Genomic DNA, 23,263 nt, shown 5'->3' with positions numbered 1-23,263 from the left:
GGAGACACAGGGACCTCTGGAATGCATGATAGTAGAAAAATCAGTCCTGGGAACATCAGGACAAATCATTCCTCTTCATCCTCCTCAGCCATGGTCAGAGCCCTTGTGCCTGGGGTCCGGGCAGGTGTTGCTCGCTGGATAGAGACAATGCCACTGAGCAAGGCATAGCCCACCATGGCTGCCAGCCCCGCCAACACAGACAGGATCTGGTTCCGGCGCCGGTAAGGCTCCTCCTCAGTCTCTGGGCCCGCTGGTGTCTGGCGTGGAGGTGGTACCTCAGCTGAGGGATAAGGAAGGAAGGTGGGCAGGGGCACTAGTTCCTGGATCCCTGCCCACTTTCCCCAGGGCCAGCGCCCACCTTGCATCCATCTGCCCCTTACCTCCATCCCAGGGGAAGTAGAGGCTGAGGATGTGGGTGCAGTAGGCACAAAGGTTATGCAGCCCTCGTAGGTGGGCCTGCAGTTTCCCACTGGGCAGCTTTACCTGCAGCAGCAGGGCCAGGTAGCTAAAGACAAAGGCGTCCAGGGAAGCAGGGCTGATGCAGAGAGAGAGGGGTGTGATGGAGGAAGACCACTTTGGCAGAGGGGGTAGAAATGGAGTCAGGAAGAGTTGGCTCTGGGAGGTGGTTTCTGGACAGCAGGGTCCACCAGGGTAGGAGAGGACACACCTTTCTGGGCCTTATGTAGGGAGGGCCCCTAGGTGGCGCCAGCCTGGCCTTAAATGGGACTCTATCCCAGGACTGCATAAAGGGCACATTGAGTGCCCCACAGCCCTACAGGCCCCTCCTGTGCCTGGCGGCCCTCCCACCCTCCTGTACCACTGGGGCGACTCCAGCCCCACACACAGCCCCACTGTCACCAGACCCAGTATCTGTCCTTAGGACCTCTTGTCAAGAACTGAGCCCACCCCAGCCCCTGCATCTGAACTTGCATCTTCTTCCAAGCCACCCCTTATTCCCCTGGAGTCAGACTCACGCATCTCCAAAGAAGAATTTCTGAGAGCCCAGGCGCTGAGAGAGGAGGGTCAGGCATTCCCGAGCCTCTTGGTACAGCTACAGGGAGGACACAGATAGGCTTGCGGCTGTGGGCCCTGTGCCACCTCCCCTCCTAGGCACTCCCGCTCCTGGCCATCAGCCTTGGGGCTTCTCTCATACAATAGCTCCCTATCCCAGAGGTACCTCCTTCTCCAGTTCTTCCTCATTCTCAGGCCTACGCTCCCCACACAGCAGCTGTAGCCGTTCCATGTGCTGCCGCTGCATGCGGCCAGGTAGGAAGAAGTTGAGGGGAAAGGGCATAGCCTCTGCATACCACTTCCGGGTCACTTCCACATAGTTCTTGGTGTCTATCCAAAATGTATGTATCTGAATTGGGTATACAGAAAGGAAGAGGTAGGTCTGAGCCAGTGCACCTGCCTGACTCAGGGTGGACTTCTTATCCCCATGCTGCTCCAAGGCTGGGGGGTAGGGGTGAGGTGTAGGGTGTGTATGTCCATGGCCCCCTCTCCCACCGGCCATAAACACAGGGAGGTCTGGGCACACTCACCAGCACTGGGAGCAGCTTCTCTTCCAGCAGAGACATGAAGGCCAAGGTGTCTGCCCCTTGTCGGGCAGACAGATCATAATCAGCATTGTACTTCTGTGGAGGAAATGTCCACCATGAGGTGGATGGCTGGGGGACTCCAGGGTACTTCCCAGGGGCATCCTGTCTGGTACCACCCTCACTGGCCTCTGAGTGTAGCAGAGGTAGAGTAAGGAGTTTTTACCGCTGAGGCCCCACGGCCTGGGCACAGCCAGTAGCCTGTTGCTGTTGGCGGACAGCCTGGGCCTTGGAGCCTGCTGGCCGTCAAGATCCTGTGCCCACTGGAGGAGGAAAGAAGGCCCAGCCGCAAACCAGGAGTAGCTCCCAGAGTTTCCACGGAAAGGTGGCAACATGCCTGCTGACAGCAACTTTCTAACAGTAAATTCTCCAATTCATGCACCACAAAGCTAGCAGACTGGAGCTCAGAGGCAGGTTGTGCCTCCATCTATGCCTCAGGAACTAGGGAATGCCATCCTCATGCTCCTGGGACCCAGTGAACCCATGCCCAGGTCTTCCTGGCTTGTTCTCTCAATGTCCAGCTCTTGGCTATTTCCTCTATTTCATTCCATGGCCCAGGCGCCACCACTCCCACCACACATACATTCCAACCGTACCCCCAGGTCTCAGGCTGCCTCATCTTCCTAGCCTCCAGTGTCTGTTGCTTAGCAACCCCCTCCACATCCTGAGTAAGCTTTGTCCTCAAATAACCTCTTGAGCATGATCCTAAAATCTTTGAGCCTCATTTTCTCCCCTGTAGAATGGGGATACTAATCTCTTTCACTCAATGTGGCTATGTTAGGAAAAAAGTCTGGAAACTGAAAGTTGTGCTCATACATAAGGAAACATGGCAGTGGCCCAGTCCCTGCCAGGAACTTTGGCTTTTACCTGGATTCCCTCTCTCCATGCCTCTCAAACCTCCGTTAATCCCCCAGCTCCTTAATCTTTGGGAAAGTAGAAGTGAAGAAGATGGTCCCACCTCTGACAATGTATTCCCTTTTGGAATTAAGACCATGAAAGCTGGAAGAACCCTTGGAAAGCATACTGGCTCAGCCCCCTGGTTTTACAAATAAGCTTAGGGCTCTGAGACATTCAGCAACTTGCCAAAGGTCACATGGTCAAGGAGAGAGCAAAGAGCATAGCCTAGGCCTCCCCATTCTTCTTGCAATGCTCTTCCAACTTCCCCGCCCTGGCTCTAAACCTTGTCCATATCCCACCTCTTCTGGTCCCTGAAAAAAGGGCGACCTCTGGTCCCACTTTTGAGAGTCTCATCTGAGCCAACTGCTCTCTTCTACTCTCCTTTCCCTTCCTAGTGTTATCAACCTGTTCATCTCTCCCTCTCCGCTCAGCAGGCAGAAGGCACTGTGCCTCCAGATGCCCTCAGTGCCCCAGCTTAATCTCTGGCCTGCCACTTACTATGTCATACCAACAATGTGTGCCCCCTCCATCACACTGTGTTCCTTGAGACTCTGGGTCACTAGCATCTAGCTTGGCATATACTTGGTGTTCAATAAATGTGTGTTGCACTAAATTTACTGAACTTTTCTTACTAGCCAAGTTACCTACCTCTTTTCGAAGGTGGGTGATGATCTTGTGTGGTACCGAGATGACCTCTCCATGACTGGTCCGAAGGGCAGGCAAAGTTCCTGACATTGAGAAAGAAGTACGCCCGCCAGACCCTTAGCTATCTATTAATACATATTTGGACTGCATTCCTATCTGTCCCCTGCTTCTCCCTGTACATTCCCTTCGTCACCTCCAACCCCCCCCACCCCGGGACACTGGGTACCTGAAGGACTCCGCCAGGGGTTGGTGATCTTGTGCACCTTGAGTGGAGCACCAGTAAATCTGGTATAGGTCTGCAGGGAAGGAAGCAGAAGGCAGAGTGGCCAGGCACATGGCCCCCACAGGGGAATCAAGAAGAGAAATAATATTTATTGGGTATCTTTTGTGCTATGATCTATGCTTAGTATTTGACATACACACACACACACACACACACACACAGGTGAACATTACTATGCCCACTTTACAATGAGCAACAGGGCTGAGATAATGGATATATCCATGATTACAAGTCAGCTAGAAAAATCCTTCCATCTCCTTTCCTACCATCTACCTGGCGAACACTTATCCTAAGAAGTTTTTTCTAACCAGAATATCCCTTTTCTTTGAAAAATGATTATGCCCTTTTTTGGCAGTCTCTGTGGCCTATTCCTACTTAAGCCTTAGCACCTGAACATTTTATTACATTTTTTGCATTATTACATTATTTGCTGACGTGTCTGCCTTTCTGTAAACACCACCAAGGGAGGAACCAAGTCTTATTTATTTTTGCCACTGTTTCTTATTTGGAAGAGGCCTAATACATACTTATTAAATGAAGGAGTGAATGAATGAAATGAACTAGTCTGACTCCAAAGCTCTTTCTACAGAGCCTGGCTGTGGGCCTTTTGGCTCAATAAACAATAAGCTCAGCAAATGCTACTTAGTGAGGAGAAGTAGGAAGAAAGAGAGGATGAGGAGAAGGTAGGAATGCCAAGCCTAAGAACCCTGAGATTGTTCGGCTTTAGTAAAGATCAGTATGAAGAAACAGCACCCAGAGAGAAGGGATTGCCCCAAGGTCACACAGCCAGCAAATGGATAAGCAAGGGCTAAAATCCATTTTCTGAACCCCCGACCAGGCCTCTTTTTATGGCTACACAAAACCTAGGCAGCTAAGGCATAGAGCACCGAGCCCACATCGGCCTGATAGGTTCTTTGATTGCCTCGGTTTCTCCCACTTCGCCCGTGCTGAGGCACCCTGGCAAAATTCGGATGAACGGCTACTTAGGCCCCCCTCCCTAGTCCTCCAGGGCGCAGCAGAGGGCGCCGGCACCACCCCTCACCACTACCGCCAGGCTGTCCAGGTCCACTGACGGCAGCCCCCAGCCCCCCGACCAGCAGAACAGCTCCATGGACGCCGCCATCTTGCCCGCCCTCTGTCCCGGAAGCACCTCCCTCCGCGCCTCCGCCTGCCCCAGCGCGGGCCCGCCCCCGGCCGCGCTACAGGGGTCGCAGGAGGCGGAGGGCTGAGGGAGGCTCCCGGGGAGGTGCGGCTTCTCGTGGCCAGGGCGGCGAGGGCGGAGCTGAGGGCCTCTGGGGAAGGCTGCTCCCAGAGTGGGGGGAAGGGCTCTCGACTTGGAGCTTCTCGGAGTGTCGGGATGCCTCGCCGAGGGCATCCCCGAACCCCCGAAGGATTGGCAGGTCCGGGAGAAGGGTCTCGTGCGCCTGGGCTGACCTGGGGGATCTCGCCAATCTACACGTGGCCCGGACTGCTCTAGGGCCCCTCAGGCCTCGGCCCAGAGCCGGGGCTGCGGGGGGGATCCCCCGAGGCGCATGTTTTCCACAGCGCGTTATGTTTGGAGTCGGCCCCGCGCCGCCTGTCGCCATGGAAACAAAACAGGGGCGGTGGCGGCCGCCGGAGCAAAGCCCGGCTAGGGCCTGGGTGGGGGGAGGGGAGGTGGGGCTCGCGGGCTGTTGCCTTGGTAACGGAACTGGGGCGCCCCTCCTCTTCATCCGGGTCATGGCCTGTCAGCCAGTACCCCGGGTGTTCCCAGTCTGGCCCCCTTTCCCTGGTCTACAGCTGTCTCTGGTGTCCCTTTCCTCTTTCCTAATTTCTTCAACCTCACTGACTACTGTTAATACACTTTCTCTCCAGTTCCCATTGGACGCTTCCAGGTTTTCCTAGGAGTGAGGGAAATGGGGGTACAGGCACATGTCAGAGGACCCTCACCCTCATGTCAGAGCAGCACACTTCATGCCCCGTGGGCATCCCTTGGGCACTGTAGCGAGCTAGTCTCCACCAGTCTCTTGGCTTGCTTTCATGTCAGCTGTGGAATGCCCGCTGTCGGATACCGTCCTGCCAGGGGTTTCTGCCTTCCCCAACTGTGACTTCCAGAAAACAGTAGCATTGGTAGTGGCCCCCAACAACGAAGTGCCAGGAGAGAGGGAGGCAGCAATAAGGATGAGAGGACCATCAGGGAGAGGCAGGAGGCAGGGAGGCCTCCAGGGCTCTTCCCAATTGCCCAGGTTCCTGGAGCTGGGGATGCCTCCAGGGTGATTGGCAGCTCTTTGTTTCAGCCCCCCCTCACCCGCCTGCTGCCCCCCCTTCAACTCCCCCTTCCAGCAGTCCCTCCCCCCCACCCCCCCTGCTCCGCCTAGCCTTTTCCCCTCCCAGACGCCTGCTTGCCAGGGATAGTGAGCCGGCTGAGCGGCATGGAGACACAGGAACTTCGGGGGGCCCTGGCTCTTCTCCTCCTTTGCACTTTCGCATCTGCCAGTCAGGACCTGCAGGGTAAGCCTGTTCCCATCCTCTTCGATCTTCTGCTTCCTCCCCATTTACCCCCAGCCTAGTAGCAGGGAACATGTGGGCAAGGGGAGAAGGGGAGAGTCCTGAAATTGAGCCAGAGCAAAGAAATGGTGCATTTTGGCCCTGTGGGAAGGAGTGAACACCAGAGGGTGGTAGGTGAGTGGGAACTGGCCAGAGTCAGCATGAGGCCAGGGCAGGAGACTCAGGAACTGGATGCTAGGGCTGCCTGGCTGGGTCACTGAGCATCTCCAGGAACCCCAGGATCTGAGAGAGCAGTGTGAAGTTAGGTGCACTGTGTGGTCCCCTCAGCTTCTTAGTCCCCTAGGCTGCTGGCTGCCTAAGGGCAGGGTGGGGGTTGGGACTGAGAGGTCTGGGCTGTCCCCGAAGTCTGGTGGTGGGATGGGCCTGTGGGTGTGGGAGAGGTAGCTGAAGCAGATGACACAGGCACAGATTCTTTACTGGCTGGAAGGGAAACCACAGATTGGCCAGAACACAGGAGGCAAAGGAGGTGGGTCCTACATTCCCGAGGGGAGAGCCAGACAGTGGGAGGGTCGAAGCCGTCAGTGGGCAGCTGTTTTCATCCTAAGTGAGTGTGCTGAGCCCCCAGGATGGGAGGAGGGGCGTTGGGGTGTAGAAAGAGCCAAAGCCAACAGGGTAAGAGAAACTGCTTTCCAATTTTTGTGCTGTGGGCACCAGGTGCTACTCCTGCCTGGAATGAGCAGTGACTCCCTTGCGCCTCCTGGTGGACACATCTCAACTTTGCGGAGCTGTTTTTGTGTTTCCATATGAGCCTCAGGCCTGTGGATTCTAAGAGGGTGGCAGTAGGCAGTGCTGAGGAGAAGGAAGGCATAATACTTTGTCCTCTGATAGCAGCAAGGGTTGAATTTTGAGTTGACTAACACTATGGTGGTGGGGGTGGATGGAGTGATAAAGGATGCCCCACCCCTGAGGGCTCAGGGACTTGGGAAGTCCTTAGCATCGAACCCCATTCTCTGACCTTGATAATCCCTGCTTGGCTAGTGATTGACCTGCTGACTGTGGGTGAGTCCCGGCAGATGGTAGCTGTGGCAGAAAAGATCCGGACAGCCCTGCTCACTGCTGGGGACATCTACCTCTTATCCACCTTCCGTCTGCCTCCTAAGCAGGGTGGTGTCCTCTTTGGCCTCTACTCTCGCCAAGACAACACACGATGGCTGGAGGCCTCTGTTGTGGGCAAGATAAACAAAGGTGACTGGTGGGCATCTCCTTTCCTGCAGCAGTGACCCCTTTGAGCACTCTCCCTTATCCCCATTCCCACATCCCTCTTAATTTTCCTTGGGCTTCACTGGGGACCATGGACCTATCAGGCTGTGCCCAGGCACCAGGGCCACCTGGTATGGGGTGCTTAGGAGGTGCGCAGAAGGCCAGGTACCCAAACAATAGGGTGAGGCCTAGTATTTGTAGGGATGGGATGTTGTACTTGGGGTGACTGCGGGGAGGGCGAAGGCATGACACTGTGCCCCAGCAGCGGTATAGAGAGGTCCCTTACATCCCTGGGACAGTTCAGTGGGTATGGAACCAGCTTCTACCTCTGAGAGGATAGAGTGATCTGATGCAACTGAAGACTAAGAAAGTCCTAGTCTTTGAACCAATTTAAAAAACATATGTACGTATTACATACAAGGTGAGAAATACATAGCTGAGTAAGAGATAATGGCCCTAGAGATGTGGCATCCAGAAGAGTTGATCCAAGGCTCAACTGGGAGATGGGATGGGGGACAGTGCCCATACTGACCTCCCCTCCTGGGCAGTGCTGGTGCGGTACCAGCGGGAGGATGGCAAAATCCATGCAGTGAACCTACAGCAAGCAGGCCTGGCCGATGGGCGCACACACACGGCTCTTCTGCGACTCCAAGGCCCATCCCGCCCCAGCCCTGCCCTGCAGCTCTATGTGGACTGCAAACTGGGCGATCAGCATTCTGGTCTTCCAGCATTGGCCCCCATTCCTCCAGCGGAGGTCGATGCGCTGGAGATTAGGACTGGACAGAAGGCTTACTTGAGGATGCAGGTAAGCAGGAAGGGAGGACCCTGGAGTTTCTGTGGAGAGTTAGTACCAGTGTGAGGAGTTGGTAGATCCTTCTACCCTATTCTACTTCTATCACCTCAGGGCTTCGTGGAGTCTATGAAAATGATTCTAGGCGGGTCCATGGCCCGGGTCGGAGCCCTGAGTGAGTGTCCGTTCCAGGGAGAAGAGTCCATCCACAGTGCAGGTAACACAGAGACTTCTGTTAGCTGACATCCTGGACCCCAGATCACATTTTCTGTGGTCTTTGGTGACTCACATCCTTTTGACCTCCCCCTTAACACTCATTCCTTTGATTCATCCATTCCTGGGGCTCTGACCCTGTTACCCCAAATCTCCTTCACCTCTGACTCTTATCTCCAAATAAAGCCATACACCCGGCCCGTGTGGCTTAGTGGTTGAGCGTCAACTCATGCACCAATAGGTCGCTGGTTTGATTCCCAGTCAGGGCACATGCCCAGGTTGTGGGCCAAATCCCCAATGTGGGGCATGCAGGAGGCAACCAGTCGATGTTCTCTCTCATTGATGTTTCTTTTTTTTTTTTAATCCTCACCCGAGGACATTTTTCCATATTTTGTTCAGATAGAGTGGGAGGGAGGGAGAGAGAGAGAGAGAAACATCGACATGAAAGGGACACATCGAGTGGTTGCCACCCGCATGACCCAACCAGGGCCGGGGACAAACTGCAACCGAGGTAAGTGCCCTTGGCCGGAATTGAACCTGTGACTCATTGGTCCTCGGACCATTGCTCTCACCACCAAGCAAAACTGCTTGGGTCTTTTTTTTTAGCTCCTATTGATAGCTGTCACCTACCAGCAATTTCTCTGAGCACTGCCCATCTGCCTGGTCTTTCTGACAAGGATGTTCAGAGGCTCTTGAAATACCCACTTCTCCCAGATATTTTAAAGAAAGAGCTCTTGAGGTAGAGGCTTGGGAAGGAGGAAATGGAATGTACTGTGGCCCTGGCCCTGCTTTAGATGTTCTCACTTGGATCCCTTCTGCCACTACCATGCCTGGGAATCAGAGGGATATGGGTTTTGACTGAGGCAACTCTCTTAGAGGGTCCCTCACCCTGTGGAAAGAACTAGTGTTGCATACCTGTCACCCCTGACCTCCTACTATCTAACACCCTATATCTTTATTCCAAGGTTCCAGCTCTTTGTTTCTATCCATCTTCCTTCTTCTTCATCAGCCAGCCCCTCTTCACATCTTTACCCTCTGATTGTGTTTTCTTCTCTCTAGTGACCAACGCACTCCACTCCATCCTAGGTGAGTAGGCCATGATGAGGTGGAAGGGGTACGAGGTAGGGAGGAGGTCCCAGGCTGTGGCAGCAGCCTGAGACCAAGTCCTCTTCAGCCAAGAATAGGGTGGAGTTTAAGGGTGTTGAATAGCAGTGGCAGGAGCTGGCTTACAAAGAGGGACCAGGGCTGGTGTCCCAGTTCTGAGCCTCTGCACTCTGGGCTCTGACAGGGGAGCAAACAAAGGCACTGGTCACCCAACTCACCCTCTTCAACCAGATTCTGGTGGAGCTTCGGGATGATATCCGAGACCAGGTTGGAATATGTCGGCAAAGGGGAACAGACTCTGGGGTGAGGTGGCAAATGCTGAGAACTGACTCTTCCCCATCCTTACGTCTACCAGGTGAAGGAAATGTCCCTGATCCGAAACACCATCATGGAGTGTCAGGTGTGCGGTGAGTGGGAGAGCAGGGGAGGGCTCCAGGTGGGGTAAATGTTGGTCTGAAGCAGAGGAACCTGGGGTTTAGAGGCCCATGGCTTGGGCCTCCAATTCCAGTGATTTGAATGGTGACCTCTTGGTGCCTGTGACTGTGTCCTCCTGCCCTCAGGCTTCCACGAACAACGTTCCCACTGCAGCCCCAACCCTTGTTTCCAAGGCGTGGATTGCATGGAAGTATACGAGTACCCTGGCTACCGCTGTGGGCCCTGCCCTCCTGGCCTGCAGGGCAATGGCACCCACTGTACTGACATCAATGAGGTGGGGAAGGGCAGAATCTGGACGGGCACAGAAAGCTCGGGGGAGTTAGGAGAGGCCCAAGAAGGTGGGGGTAAATGTTGGTCTGAGGCAGAGGAACCTGGGGTTTAGAGGAGGCTAGAGATCAGAAAAGTGTGAGAAGGGAGGGATGCAGAAGGCCTGAGGCAAAGACTCAGTGCCACAGGTGCTGAGGGAGTGGCTGGGGCAGTTGGAGATGGCTAATCAGCAGGGAACCCAGAGGGAGGCTGGAGGTGGGGCCCAGAGCACAGTGATGTTGTGTGGGAAGTGCTGCAAAAGGGACCCCAGGAGCAGTGGTCCTAGGATCATAGGCAGGGGCCTGACTTCTTCCTTCTTATCTGGTCCCCAGTGTGCTCACGCTGACCCTTGTTTCCCGGGCTCAAGCTGCATCAATACTATACCTGGCTTCCACTGTGAGGCCTGTCCTCAAGGCTACAAAGGCACACGGGTGTCTGGTGTGGGCATTGACTATGCCCGAGCCAGCAAACAGGTCAGGTTGGGTAGAGAATGTGGACAAGAGAGCTTGGCCTTGCAGCGGCCAAGAGTTTCTGGGTTGCCCATGGGGCCTTTGTGATAAATGGGAAGAGGCTACTGACTCATCTGCTGGCTTTGCATTGGTTTTGGGTCTGGGCTTCATGTCAATGTTCACAGATAAGGCCACACTAGTGCCCTCTTCTGTGTCTAAGACCTACCATAGGTCTGGTTCTACTCAAAGTCTGCCCCTTCAGGTCTGCAATGATGTTGATGAATGCAATGATGGGAACAATGGTGGCTGTGACCCAAACTCCATCTGTACCAATACAGTGGTGAGCTAAATACCCTGTGTGTCTGGGGTGGTGGGAATGTGCAACTCCCTCTTCAAACTCCCTGCTTCTCCTCCTGTTTCCCCAGAACACTACACATAGTAGGTCTTCCACATGGACCTGGTTTGGAATTCTGGTTTTGCCCTTTACTAGCTGTGACCTTTAGCAAGTTATTTAGGTTTTCTGAGCCTCAGGTTCCTCACTTGAAAAATGGGACTATTATCTACTTAGAAAGGTTATCAGGAGAACCTGAAAGAGATAACTGATAGACCTGCCACATAGCTGAATGCCCATCCTACATGCCTCAGGTGGGATGGTGCTGGTCCTGGGTGCCTGGTAGGCTGGCCCTCCCTGAGACAGTGCTTCCCTATTCTTAGGGCTCTTTCAAGTGTGGTCCCTGTCGCCTGGGCTTCCTGGGCAACCAAAGCCAGGGCTGCCTCCCAGCTCGGACCTGCCACAGCCCAGCCCACAGCCCCTGCCATGTCCACGCACACTGCCTCTTTGAACGCAATGGTGCAGTGTCCTGCTCGGTGAGCTAGGCCTGGGGCTTGGAAGGAAAATAGAGAATCTGGGAATGGGGTAGGGCTGGTGAACATGTTTAGGGATTAGGATGAGGGCCTTCATGGGAAAGGGAAGTTGGCTTGGGTCCAGGAACTGGGTGATAAGAATAGAGCCTGAAGCAGGGAAAAGGGTCGGGTGGGGGGAACCAGGCTAGACTGCTAACTCCCATTCTTTGTGTTGCCCCAGTGTAACGTGGGCTGGGCCGGGAATGGGAACGTGTGTGGGCCTGACACAGACATTGATGGCTACCCAGATCAGGCACTGCCTTGCATGGACAACAACAAGCACTGCAAGCAGGTACAGCTGCAGGCAGCCACGTGAGCAGGGTGGGTGCCCCTGGCTGGGGTAGGCCAGAGTTCATCCATCCATCTCCTGCCCTGACCTTTAGGATAACTGCCTTTTGACACCTAACTCTGGGCAGGAAGATGCTGATAATGACGGCGTGGGGGACCAGTGTGATGATGATGCTGATGGGGACGGAATCAAGAATGTTGAGGTGGCTCCCAGACATCCTGCTCCTCCCAGTTCCTATGCTTTCTTCCCTGTCTCTGTTGCCCGGTCCCATAACCCTGGCCTCTTACCCCTATTCCCTGGCAGCTCTACAGGAAGGGCTCTAGTACTACAAATTAGGGAGGCATAAGCCCAATGCCCACGACAAGGTGGACTACCTAGAGGTTGGTAGGGTGGGACTGTGCCAAGCAGGTGGACCATCCTAGGATTGGTGATTGTAGACAAGGATACAGGGACAAGGTGGGTACTATGTGGCCAGCGGTTTGAGGGAGGCCTGACTCTTTCCCTCCCACCCCAGGACAATTGCCGGCTGTTCCCCAACAAGGACCAGCAAAACTCAGATACAGATTCATTTGGTGATGCCTGTGACAACTGCCCCAACGTTCCCAACAACGACCAGAAGGACACAGATGGCAATGGGGAAGGGGATGCCTGCGACAACGACGTGGATGGGGATGGTGCAGGCCTGGGCTGAGGGGGTGGGAGACCTATAAGAATTTGGATACCATGGGAATGAAGCAGAAAGGCTAGGAAGTCTGAGGATTGGGGAGAGTGTTCTTAAGGCAGTCAGCCTGGGTGAGATTTCCTGTGGCAGATGTCAGTGGGAATGTAAGATAGAGTGTAGGGTTAGGCAGGGAGAGAGCAGGCAAGAGGGTGAGACAAGGTACAGGCAGATTTCCTGAAAAGCTATCCTCTGAATGGGAGACAAAGCTCGGGGCTTTCACAAACCTAGGAGAGAGTGTGACAACATTTTGCTATCCCCATGTCTTCTAGGCATCCCCAATGGACTGGACAATTGCCCTAAAGTCCCCAACCCCCTACAGACAGATAGGGATGAGGATGGGGTGGGAGATGCTTGTGACAGCTGCCCTGAAATGAGCAATCCTACCCAGGTACAGGGGAATGGAGAGGGCAGGGATGGGGTCGGGGGAACTGATGGGTAATGGAAAGTGGTCAAGGTCACTCTCTTGTTAATTAAGAGGAGATCGTGAGAACAGTACCCTCTCTCAGACAGATGCAGACAGCGACCTGGTGGGGGATGTCTGTGACACCAATGAAGACAGGTAGGGTCTTGGCCAAGAGACAGAAGGTCTTGCAGGGAATACTTAACTTTCCTCTAGTATATTCTCAATTCTCTCTATGGTTTAGCCTTAATTCTCCACTACTGTTGAGCAGGAGGTTATTCCTATAGTCTACCCACCATTTCTACTGCTGGACCTTTACTTCATATGGCTGACTGCAAGGGGTCTGGTTGAATGGAAGGTATACCTCAGAGAGACTCCTAAACAGGAGACGAGGGAAAGATGTGGTAACTTTAGAGCCTTTATTTTGTGCCTGTTCTGGGCAGCGATGGAGATGGACATCAGGACACTAAGGACAACTGTCCACAGCTACCTAATAGTTCCCAGCTGGACTCAGACAATGATGGACTTGGAGATGAGTGTGATGGGGATGATGACAATGATGGTGTCCCAGATTATGTGCCTCCTGGTCCTGACAACTGTCGCCTGGTACCCAATCCCAATCAGAAGGACTCAGATGGTAAGGCTGGAGTCCCAGAGGATTGGACTGGGGTGGGCTTTGCTCATGGAGCAGTGGCAGGCTTGCTGAGGAGTTAGAGAAGACAGGGCTGGGAGAGAGGTCAGGAATGTAGGGCCCAAGAGGTGGTAGTGTTAGCTAGTGGCAGTGGCCAGGGCCTTCCTGAGTGACTAGCTCCACTTTTTCAAGGCAATGGCATTGGTGATGTGTGTGAGGATGACTTTGACAATGATGCAGTGGTCGACCCCCTGGATGTATGCCCTGAAAGTGCAGAGGTAACCCTCACGGATTTTCGGGCCTATCAGACCGTCGTCCTGGACCCTGAGGGGGATGCTCAGATTGACCCAAACTGGGTTGTGCTCAACCAGGTACTAGGGCAATGGGCTGGGTGGGTGCTCAGACCAGACTCCCAGAGAGGGCCTAGGTGAGGTAGTACACCTGTATCAGGTCTTTCTTCTTTATTGCCCATCACCAGGGCATGGAAATCGTTCAGACTATGAACAGCGACCCCGGCCTGGCAGTTGGTATGTGAGGGCTACTTAGTTCAATAATTTTCAAACTCCAGAGGAATCGACAGGGGCACAGGGTGGGGGACAAGCTGGCCACACATATAGCAGGCATCCCTTCCCAACCCCACTGCACAATGGGCCACTAGTAGATTTACTGCCCTGACCTTGATCCCACTCATCTACCCACCCCTAGGATATACAGCCTTCAACGGTGTGGACTTTGAAGGCACCTTCCATGTGAACACAGTGACCGATGATGACTACGCAGGCTTCCTCTTCAGCTACCAGGACAGTGGCCGCTTCTACGTGGTCATGTGGAAGCAGACAGAGCAGACCTACTGGCAGGCCACACCTTTCCGGGCTGTTGCCCAGCCTGGGCTGCAGCTCAAGGTCCCACAGCTGCCCATATTCCCCAGTCCAGGACCCTTTCCTAAAACCTTTCCCCATACTTGAGTGGGAACCCTCTTACTCAGACGTTGGGTCTGGAGGTTGGCTCCCTGGGGCTCCAGAACATTCTCCTGACCACCTTGACTTCCTTCCCCACTTGTACTTACCAACCTGTTGTCTCCCCTCATTTGGGTCCTGTGGTTGACCCACTGTCTTTGCCAATGCCCCTCAGGCAGTGACATCAGTGTCTGGCCCAGGTGAGCACCTCCGGAATGCCCTGTGGCATACTGGCCACACCCCTGATCAGGTACGACTGCTGTGGACTGACCCACGAAATGTGGGCTGGCGTGACAAGACTTCCTACCGCTGGCAGCTGCTGCATCGGCCTCAAGTTGGCTACATTCGGTGAGGGGAGGGGCTGCGCCCTCCTGAGGAACCCCAGACCCGGCCTTTCCTTCTGCTTTAGCTTGGACTCACCAGTGACTCCTCTACTCAGTGCCTTGGTGCCATTGGCCCGGATTGGGACCACTTCTCTCCATCTCCTCTCTCACCACAGACATGCTGCCTCAGTCCTGCTTTCCTCCTAGCATCAGGCGGCCTGGGCTCTGGTGCTGAGGACACATAGGCAATATTGAGCAAGTCCTTTCCTTTCTGTGCTCCATTTTTCCCTCTGCAAAACAAGGGCATCTCTGGGAGCCTCCAAAGCCCAGGCCAGTCTGTGGAGAGGCCCTTCACTGGTACAGCCCAGAACCTGCCTCCTCAAGGTGTCTGACCTGGAAGGGACCATCATTTACAGAAGTGCAAACGAAGCCCCAGACTTCACAGCTCTTCGCAGCAGAGCTGAGGCCTCTCAGTTCAGCACTTTGTCCACAACTTTGCATTTCCTAGTCGGTGGGGATGACAGGGAAGGGAGGGGAAGTGATCAAGAGCCCAGAGTCCAGGCCCTTGGGTTGGTTCCCCTTTAAGGTGCCTGGGGCTGTGGGGCGCCAGGGCAGGGGATAAGGGAGGGGTAGACTAGAGCCTGGGAAGCGGGTGACTTCACCCCCCAGCCCATTGTGCTCATCGTCATGGCAACCCAATCCTCACTTGGAATGCAGCTGGTGCTTTGAGATGCAAAGGGGGCTGGACAAAGAGCCAGGGGCCCCAGGCCTGAGAAAAGCACCCCTTTCCCTCCCCTTCCTTTCCTTCCTTCCTTCTCAGGCCTGGTGAACTAAGGGGGGTTGGGGATGAGCAGGGCCCCAGGATAGTGGCACAGTGCCCACCGGTACCCTGGCACCAATGGAAACCCCTATCCTGGACAGAGTGAAGCTCTATGAGGGTCCCCAGCTAGTGGCGGATTCTGGGGTGATCATTGACACATCCATGCGAGGGGGGCGTCTTGGTGTGTTCTGCTTCTCTCAAGAAAACATCATTTGGTCCAATCTCCAGTACCGATGCAATGGTGAGGCTCTACACCTAGATCAGCCTGACCTCTCATGCCCTTGTGGGAGCATCACATCTTTGATTTTAATTGTTTCTCCTTCCTCAGACACAGTTCCCGAGGATTTTGAGCCATTCCGGAGGCAGCTGCTCCTGGGAAGAGTGTGAAGAGGTGGCTACCAGATTCAAAATCCTGATTTTAGACCCTTTGGCCTGGAGGTCCCGGGGGTCTAATCTACAGCCCCTCAGCCCAAAACACACCCTCCTCTAGCACCAACCAGAAGTTCCGCCCCAGAGTGGTGGTGACTGTTGAGGAGATGGGAAGTTTTCAAGGGGTATTTCTCAGGCACTAACCCCAGGAAAGATAATAGCACCTTGTCATAAAGTTCCAGTTGTTTTCTAAGCCAGTGCAGTTGCTTATTTTAGAGATTTTTTTCCGGGGTAGTGTGGGAGCAGAAAGGAACCTGAGAGGGGTAAGGGAGAGGGCTGGTAGGATGGAAGTTAGAGATCTAGAGGAAATTTGGCTGAGTTTAGGGCATGGTGAAGCAGGTGTTGGATGAGGGTTAGGTGAAGAAAGGGGGGGTTAGGTAAAGGATGAGGTGCTGGTCGGAGGATGGTTAAAGTCTTCCCAGCCCCACTTACTCACGATGGCAGCAGCGATACTCCAGTCAATCTTAGATCAGCCAGGATCGAGAGCCAGGAGGGCTGGGGCTGCCCCGCTCGGGGTGAGGGGGAGGCCGGGGGGGCGGGGGGGCGGGAGGCCGGGACGAGTGCAATATTGGCGGGGGAAAGAACAACACTGCACCGCGTCCCGTCCCTCCCGCCCGCCCGGGGCCCGGGATCCCGCTCCCCACCGCTTGAAGCGGGACCAGCCCAAGGACCCGGAGCGCGCTGGGGAGTTGGGTTCACCTGGGAGGCCAGGGAGACTTGGCGCCCGGAAGAGGGTGAAGGGAATAGGAGGGGGGGGTGGGGAGAAGGCAGAAGGGGCGACATTCGTATCCCGGAAGGCCGCTTTCTGACGCTCGGGCGTTGCGCGCGCTTGCTCTTTAAATACTCCGACTGCGCGGCGCGCCGTCGCCGTGGTAACTTGTATCCCAGCAACTGAACTAAATGGCTGTTGCCTGGCAACACCAGGGGTTGTTGAGGCCTCCCACCTAGATACTCGAGGGTTCTCCAGCCGCCGGTCGAGAGCTTCCTGGCCTCTCTCGCCCGCGCGCCCGGGCGCTGACGTCACGCCCCTTGCCCGGCGCCCGCCGAGCGCCGCACAAAGCCCCGCCAACTAGGCAGAGTTGTGCGTCCTGGAGTTGTGGTCCCAGGCTTCCCGCCGCATCAGTGTTGTTAAAGTCAGTTTTTCAATATTATTCTTTGGGGCTAGGAATGGTTTTCTTAACTTCGATGTAATTATGTCGGCCAAGACCGCAACCCGGGACCTCTGGATGAGGCCAGATACCCTGAACTCCACGAGCCTCTGTGACCCTATATACTTACCTGGTCCCAAATATTTCTGCCCTTCAAAATATCTCTCAGTTCTCCAAAATTACGCACCCTCACACAGTTTTGCCCACACCACGACCATGTGCTTACCTGCCTAAAATACCACTCTGCTCCCCAAAAGATAGTTCTGTGCCCCCCGATACCATTCTGTGGCCCTACCTACTCTGACTCCAAAAACTTGTCCTACCACCCCCCCTCCATTCCGATGTACTTTCCTACATACGTCGACGACTCTTCCACTACCTAGCGCCATTTCCTCCAGACACCGCCCCTCGCGCCCCAGAATCTCCTAAAGTTCCCAGACTCTCCATCGATGGCACAGTGCATTCCTCCCCTTCTCTGTCCACGCCACTGACTCTTCTAGGTGGGTTGCTGCCCTCCCTAGCCTCTCTCGGCCCTCAGGCAGCGCGGTCCAACCTCTCCATGCACCGGGGCAGCCCCACAACCTGCCCGGGCAGGCGCCGTGAAACTCCCGGTGACCACTAGAGGGCAGAAGAGCCTGGCCAGCCCAGCGGGCTGCCTGCCTGCCGCTAGCAGGTGGAGGACTGGGAAGGAAAGACTCTAGAGTTCCGTAGAGCCCAGGTTTCATCCTTCTTTAAGTGGGAATTTCTTCCCCCTCTCCGTTCTTGGGAGAAAGCCAAGGAAGGAATTCAGGCTGCTGGAAAGTCCGGCAGGGGCAGGGACTGTGGGTTTCGGGGTAGAAATGCATGCAGAACGGGACAGTGAGCGGTTAGCAAGATGGGGCTATTCCGAAAAGTGGTTGGGGGAGGGGGTCCAAAAGTAGCACCTAGTCCACTCCCTATGGAGTCTTCCTATTTCTTCTCAGCCCCCAGAATGGAGAATTGGAGTGGGGGACTGACAGTAAATTATCGGCCTTAACTTAGCCCACATTTTCTATTTTCTAACCTTGGCTCTTGATCTGCGTCTAAAACTAAGGCCTTGAAGATCTAGGTCCCAGACTCCCCCACGTCCCCCCGCCCTCCCAGCCCCACACCGCCTTCTGGAGCCAGGGTGTGGTTGGAGAGAAGGGGAGGCCAACTGGAGAACAAATAGATTGTCAGAGGGTTGAGTGATTGGAGCCCATGTGCCCTACCTGAGGGGGGCAGGAATGGTTGGGGAGGAGGAGGAAGAGATAGGAGGTAGGGAATGGGGCGGGGGCGGGGTTTTGTCACCTGTCACCTGCTCGGCTCGAGCCTAGGGCGGGCTGGGGACCAGTATAAAGCAGCAGGTACCTGTGCTCGCTCCTCCTCACACGCAGTACCTGCTTGAGTCTGTTCTGCCCCCTCCCCACCCGGTTCACTACCACCATGACACCGGGAATCCAGGCCCCTTTTCTCCTTTTGTTGCTGCTATTTTCAGTGATTACAGGTGAGGAGCACAAGGTGGGGAGGGGTCTGCTCTGCACAGCCTTTCTGTGGGGTTTGTTTCCTGGCAGATGGCACCCCACGGGGCAGAGTTGCAGCCGGGTCGGGTGGCCTAGTCTGTGCCTGAATAAAAAAGACAGGCTAAAAAAAGACAACCCCCACCCCCCCACCCAGAAAATGGGTGCCGGCGCAGGCAAATTTCCTGAAGAGAAGTCTGGGGGTGGGGGTGGGAGTAGTAGGAGAAGTAAATCTTAGGAGTGGAGAATGGCCAAACTAGGAGCAGAGGGGTGTGGGAAGAGAGGGAGGTTGCCAGCTGGGAAGGAGGAGGGTGGCTGACTCAGGGGCCTGCTCCCCAAATCCTCCTGGCATTTTCTCCAAATGCTAGAGGATGTATTTTCTCCTTGCTGTGATTTATCCCCTAACCCAACTCTCAACTTCTTACAGCTACTACCACCTCTACTCCCAAAAGGCTTTTTACAACCTCTGACCACACAAACAGCAATGGAAATACACAGACTGAGACTGCCCAAAGCAGCCCAACGCCTAAGCTCACTGACAAAAGTTCTGTGAGCACAACCAGCAGTTCATTCCTCACTGCCTCCAGCCCGGCCACTGCTCCGGTCCACAGTACCACTTCTTCCCCGGCCACTGCTCCGGTCCACAGTACCACTTCTTCCCCGGCCACCGGCCCTGCCTCCAGCCCGGCCACCGCTCCGGTCCACAGTGCCACTTCTTCCCTGGCCACCGGCCCTGCCTCCAGCCCGGCCACCGCTCCGGTCCACAGTACCACTTCTTCCCCGGCCACTGCTCTGGTCCACAGTACCACTTCTTCCCCGGCCACCGGCCCTGCCTCCAGCCCGGCCACCGCTCCGGTCCATAGTGCCACTTCTTCCCTGGCCACCGGCCCTGCCTCCAGCCCGGCCACCGCTCCGGTCCACAGTACCACTTCTTCCCCGGCCACTGCTCCGGTCCACAGTACCACTTCTTCCCCGGCCACCGGCCCTACCTCCAGCCCGGCCACCGCTCCGGTCCACAGTGCCACTTCTTCCCCGGCCACCGGCCCTGCCTCCAGCCCGGCCACCGCTCCGGTCCACAGTGCCACTTCTTCCCCAGCCACCGGCCCTGCCACCACTCCGGTCCACAGTGCCACTTCTTTCCCGGCCACCGGCCCTGCCTCCAGCCCCGCCACCGCTCCGGTCCACAGTGCCACTTCTTCCCCGGCCACCGGCCCTGCCTCCAGCCCCGCCACCGCTCCGGTCCACAGTGCCACTTCTTCCCCGGCCACCGGCCCTGCCTCCAGCCCGGCCACCGCTCCGGTCCACAGTGCCACTTCTTCCCCGGCCACCGGCCCTGCCTCCAGCCCCGCCACCGCTCCGGTCCACAGTGCCACTTCTTCCCCGGCCACCGGCCCTGCCTCCAGCCCGGCCACCGCTCCGGTCCACAGTGCCACTTCTTCCCCGGCCACCGGCCCTGCCTCCAGCCCGGCCACCGCTCCGGTCCACAGTGCCACTTCTTCCCGGCCACCGGCCCTGCCTCCAGCCCGGCCACCGCTCCGGTCCACAGTGCCACTTCTTCCCCGGCCCACCGGCCCTGCCTCCAGCCCGGCCACCGCTCCGGTCCACAGTGCCACTTCTTCCCCGGCCACCGGCCCTGCCTCCAGCCCGGCCACCGCTCCGGTCCACAGTGCCACTTCTTCCCTGGCCACCGGCCCTGCCTCCAGCCCGGCCACCGCTCCGGTCCACAGTACCACTTCTTCCCCGGCCACTGCTCCGGTCCACAGTACCACTTCTTCCCCGGCCACCGGCCCTGCCTCCAGCCCGGCCACCGCTCCGGTCCACAGTGCCACTTCTTCCCCAGCCACCGGCCCTGTCACCACTCCGGTCCACAGTGCCACTTCTTCCCCGGCCACCGGCCCTGCCTCCAGCCCGGCCACCGCTCCGGTCCACAGGGCCACTTCTTCCCCGGCCACCGGCCCTGCCTCGAGCTCAGCTGCTACTCCAGCACACAAAGCCACCTCTGCCAAGGCTACTACCACCCCAGCTGGCAAGGAGACTCCATCCTCAGTTCCCAGCCACCACTCTGATACTCCCACCACCCCTGCCAGCCAGAGAACCAGGACTTCTGCCAGTAGCACTGACAGTAGCATAGTACCTCTTACCTTTTCCTATCATAGGATTTCCTTCTTTTTCCTGTCCTTTCGTATTTCTAATTGCCCATTTAACTCTTCCCTGGAAGATCCCAGCACTAACTACTACCAGGAGCTTCAGAGAAATATTACTGGATTGGTGAGTATCTGCCTTTCTTCCATGTGCTCCCTTGCATAAGCCTCCAGAACTACTCAAACCCGTGCACCAAACCTTAGTTTTTTTCCTCTCACCCCAGTTTTTGCAGATTTATAAACAGGAGAATTTCCTGGGCTTCTCTAATGTAAAGTTCAGGTACAGTTCTGGGTGTGGACTCTGGGGTGGGTAGATGTTATCGTGACTGTGGGGAGGGACTAGTACACTTGTGGTTGGGGGGGAAGTGGCCAGAGCTGGGACCTGCAGCTGAATTGTTCATTTCCCTGTGAGCAGGCCAGGATCTGTGGTGGTGGAGTCAACTTTGGCCTTCAGAGAGGGCACCACCAATGCCAATAACGTATTGACACAGTTTGTTCAACATGAATCAGACGCAGCCAAATACCACCTGGTCATTTCAAGAGTCAGTGGTGAGACCAATTCCCTTGCTTCGGGCCAGCACCACACTTCTGGGGCCACTCTCTCTTCAGCATCTGGATTCCTGCTTTTCCCCTGGGTGCTAGGGGGAGGCCACCTCCCTTGGGAGATGCCCTGATCACTGCTTTTCCTTTTAGTGGAAGATGTGTCATTTCCTTCCTCTGCCCAGCCTGGGTCTGGGGTACCTGGCTGGGGCATTGCCCTGCTGGTGCTGGTCTGTGTTCTGGTTGCGCTGGCCATCATCTATCTCATTGCCCTGGTAAGTGCTGTCTTCAGCCCCAACCTGATCCCTCTCTTAGGAGCTCCATGGCCCCCATAATCTCCTGTGTCCTCAGGCTGTGTGTCAGTGTCGCCGAAAGAACTGTGGGCAGCTGGACATCTTTCCAACCCGAGATGCTTACCATCCTATGAGCGAGTACCCCACCTACCATACCCATGGGCGCTATGTGCCCCCTGGCAGTTCCAAACGTAGCCCTTATGAGGAGGTGAGGATGGATCCCGTGGGTGGAGGGAGACAGAGGCTTTGGCTGGGAAAGGGTTCTGAAGGGGAACTTGGAAAAACCAAAGAACTTAGAAGAGGGAGGGGTGACATGCAGCAGGCAGTGCAGGGCCTGCGAAGGAGGTCAGAAATGTTCTGGGGAGGAGACCACAGAAGAAGGGGGACCTCAAGAGGGAGTGTCCCCACTCCCAGCATTCCCAGAAGAGCATTCCGGTTCCGCTGAACTGCTGTGGCCGGGATGCCCAGAGGAGACATGGGTGGGTACCCCTGATACAGGACTTCCAAGGAGTGAACATCTTCGCCCCGCTCTTCTCCTAAGGACGGAGGGTAGAATGGGTGGGGGGAGGGTCTCTGATTCAGAGGAAGAAGTCTCACCAAGCCAGGTGAGCCTGGGTGCAGTTCTTAGGAGTCTCAGGGAAGCAAGGACCCCTTCTCCCTCTTTCCTCTCCTGGCCCTTCTCTGCAGGACCTAGTAAATAATTACTTTGGTCACCTGGGGCTGGAACTCCAGGTGGGGGAGGGGGACTTTCCTTGTCTTGACCCCATTTTCCCTCTCATGGGACTTCTGTCTCCTAGTTTTACACAGATGAGCACACACACCTTCTTGGGCTGGAAGAGCAGAGAATGAGGGAGAAAGGGGCAGGAGAGGAGGGCAACGGGCTGATTAGAACCAAGGGGAGGGAGTGAAGGGGAGCAGAGGGAGGAGGAAAGGCCCTGTTTACAGTCACCTGGCTGCTGCTGGTGCCAGGCAGGTGCTCTCTCCAAATTAACCCTTCGAGAGCTAGTAGGCTCCTGGACCTATTACCGCAACCTAGGGTGCCATCCAGGGACCCTGGGTGGTAGCTTCTCCCAGGAAAACTTCTGCCCCTCAGGCTGGATCCCTTCTCCCCTCACCCAGGTTTCTGCAGGCAATGGTGGCAGCAGCCTCTCTTACACGAACACAGCAGCCACTTCCGCCAACTTGTAGGGGCACGTTGCCTGCTGAGCATCCAGCCAGTGCCAGTCGCCAGCCAGTTGCCTCCCTCAAGGTCTTCACCACCGGTGTCTCCCTCCCCCATTTTCTGGACTGATGAGCTGGGAGTTCCAGTAGGCTGCTCACAGCCTCCCTTACAGACCCCACCAAATCCCCATCTTAACCCTGATGAAGCCCACCTTAGCCATGATGAAGCCCAGCAGAGCTCTTGGTGATATGCTTGGGGCACTGGCTCCCAGGACTGGTCCAGAAAGCCCCCAGATGGGAGTGAGAACCTGTACGTGGCTGAATAAAATGTGGATTTCCTGTGCTCTGACTGCCAACGTCTGATCTGTCATCTGTGACCCTTAGATAGAGGAGGTAGTCAGAATGTATGTGTGTGAGACCTTTGGGGGAGTGGACAGGGACAAAAGAAAGCCAGGAGTAGGGTTTATTTGAGCAGCAGGGAACGTGAAGAAATGACATTGAGCCGCAGGAGTGGCTGGTGGAAGAAT

General features: G+C 55.8%; 3 protein-coding genes across 6 annotated transcripts; 2 read left to right on the top strand and 1 right to left on the bottom strand.

Moving 5' to 3' along the window:
- Window positions 1–45: 45 nt before the first annotated feature.
- MTX1 (metaxin 1) lies at window positions 46–5,017 on the bottom strand. Of its 3 annotated transcripts, none has more exons than XM_036272801.1 (8): window positions 4,463–5,017; window positions 3,364–3,433; window positions 3,141–3,220; window positions 1,542–1,634; window positions 1,178–1,360; window positions 975–1,051; window positions 381–535; window positions 46–280 (listed from the first exon to the last, which is right to left on the bottom strand). In XM_036272801.1, exons 1-8 carry the CDS (start codon window positions 4,793–4,795, stop codon window positions 66–68), a joined length of 1,206 nt encoding a protein of 401 aa, XP_036128694.1. In that variant the 5' UTR covers window positions 4,796–5,017; the 3' UTR covers window positions 46–65. The 3 variants fall into 3 exon arrangements, with proteins under 3 accessions (XP_036128694.1, XP_036128697.1, XP_036128695.1); XM_036272804.1 differs by having other exon boundaries at window positions 381–505; window positions 4,463–4,552; XM_036272802.1 differs by having other exon boundaries at window positions 4,469–4,548.
- An 814-nt stretch (window positions 5,018–5,831) lies between these two features.
- Window positions 5,832–16,068, top strand: THBS3 (thrombospondin 3). Its single transcript, XM_036272494.1, has 23 exons — window positions 5,832–5,910; window positions 6,946–7,152; window positions 7,716–7,972; window positions 8,072–8,174; window positions 9,230–9,256; window positions 9,459–9,541; window positions 9,630–9,681; window positions 9,835–9,983; window positions 10,348–10,488; window positions 10,727–10,804; window positions 11,179–11,331; window positions 11,549–11,659; window positions 11,751–11,858; window positions 12,171–12,330; window positions 12,647–12,765; window positions 12,884–12,936; window positions 13,221–13,414; window positions 13,601–13,779; window positions 13,887–13,935; window positions 14,114–14,310; window positions 14,540–14,712; window positions 15,609–15,748; window positions 15,836–16,068. The coding sequence occupies exons 1-23, from the start codon at window positions 5,832–5,834 to the stop codon at window positions 15,892–15,894; spliced, it is 2,871 nt and encodes a 956-aa protein (XP_036128387.1). The 3' UTR covers window positions 15,895–16,068.
- Window positions 16,069–18,527: 2,459 nt separating this feature from the next.
- MUC1 (mucin 1, cell surface associated) lies at window positions 18,528–22,959 on the top strand. Of its 2 annotated transcripts, XM_036272967.1 has the most exons (8): window positions 18,528–18,602; window positions 20,609–20,669; window positions 20,796–20,869; window positions 20,967–21,022; window positions 21,158–21,291; window positions 21,436–21,557; window positions 21,634–21,783; window positions 22,695–22,959. In XM_036272967.1, the coding sequence occupies exons 1-8, from the start codon at window positions 18,528–18,530 to the stop codon at window positions 22,761–22,763; spliced, it is 741 nt and encodes a 246-aa protein (XP_036128860.1). In that variant the 3' UTR covers window positions 22,764–22,959. The 2 variants fall into 2 exon arrangements, with proteins under 2 accessions (XP_036128860.1, XP_036128861.1); XM_036272968.1 differs by lacking the exons at window positions 20,967–21,022; window positions 21,158–21,291; window positions 21,436–21,557.
- Window positions 22,960–23,263: the final 304 nt, after the last annotated feature.

This window comes from Molossus molossus, unplaced genomic scaffold, assembly GCF_014108415.1.
Source record: "Molossus molossus isolate mMolMol1 unplaced genomic scaffold, mMolMol1.p scaffold_m16_p_20, whole genome shotgun sequence".
NCBI lineage: Eukaryota > Metazoa > Chordata > Mammalia > Chiroptera > Molossidae > Molossus > Molossus molossus.
Note: the sequence above shows the minus strand (reverse complement) of the source record. Positions and strands in the feature narration are given on the sequence as shown.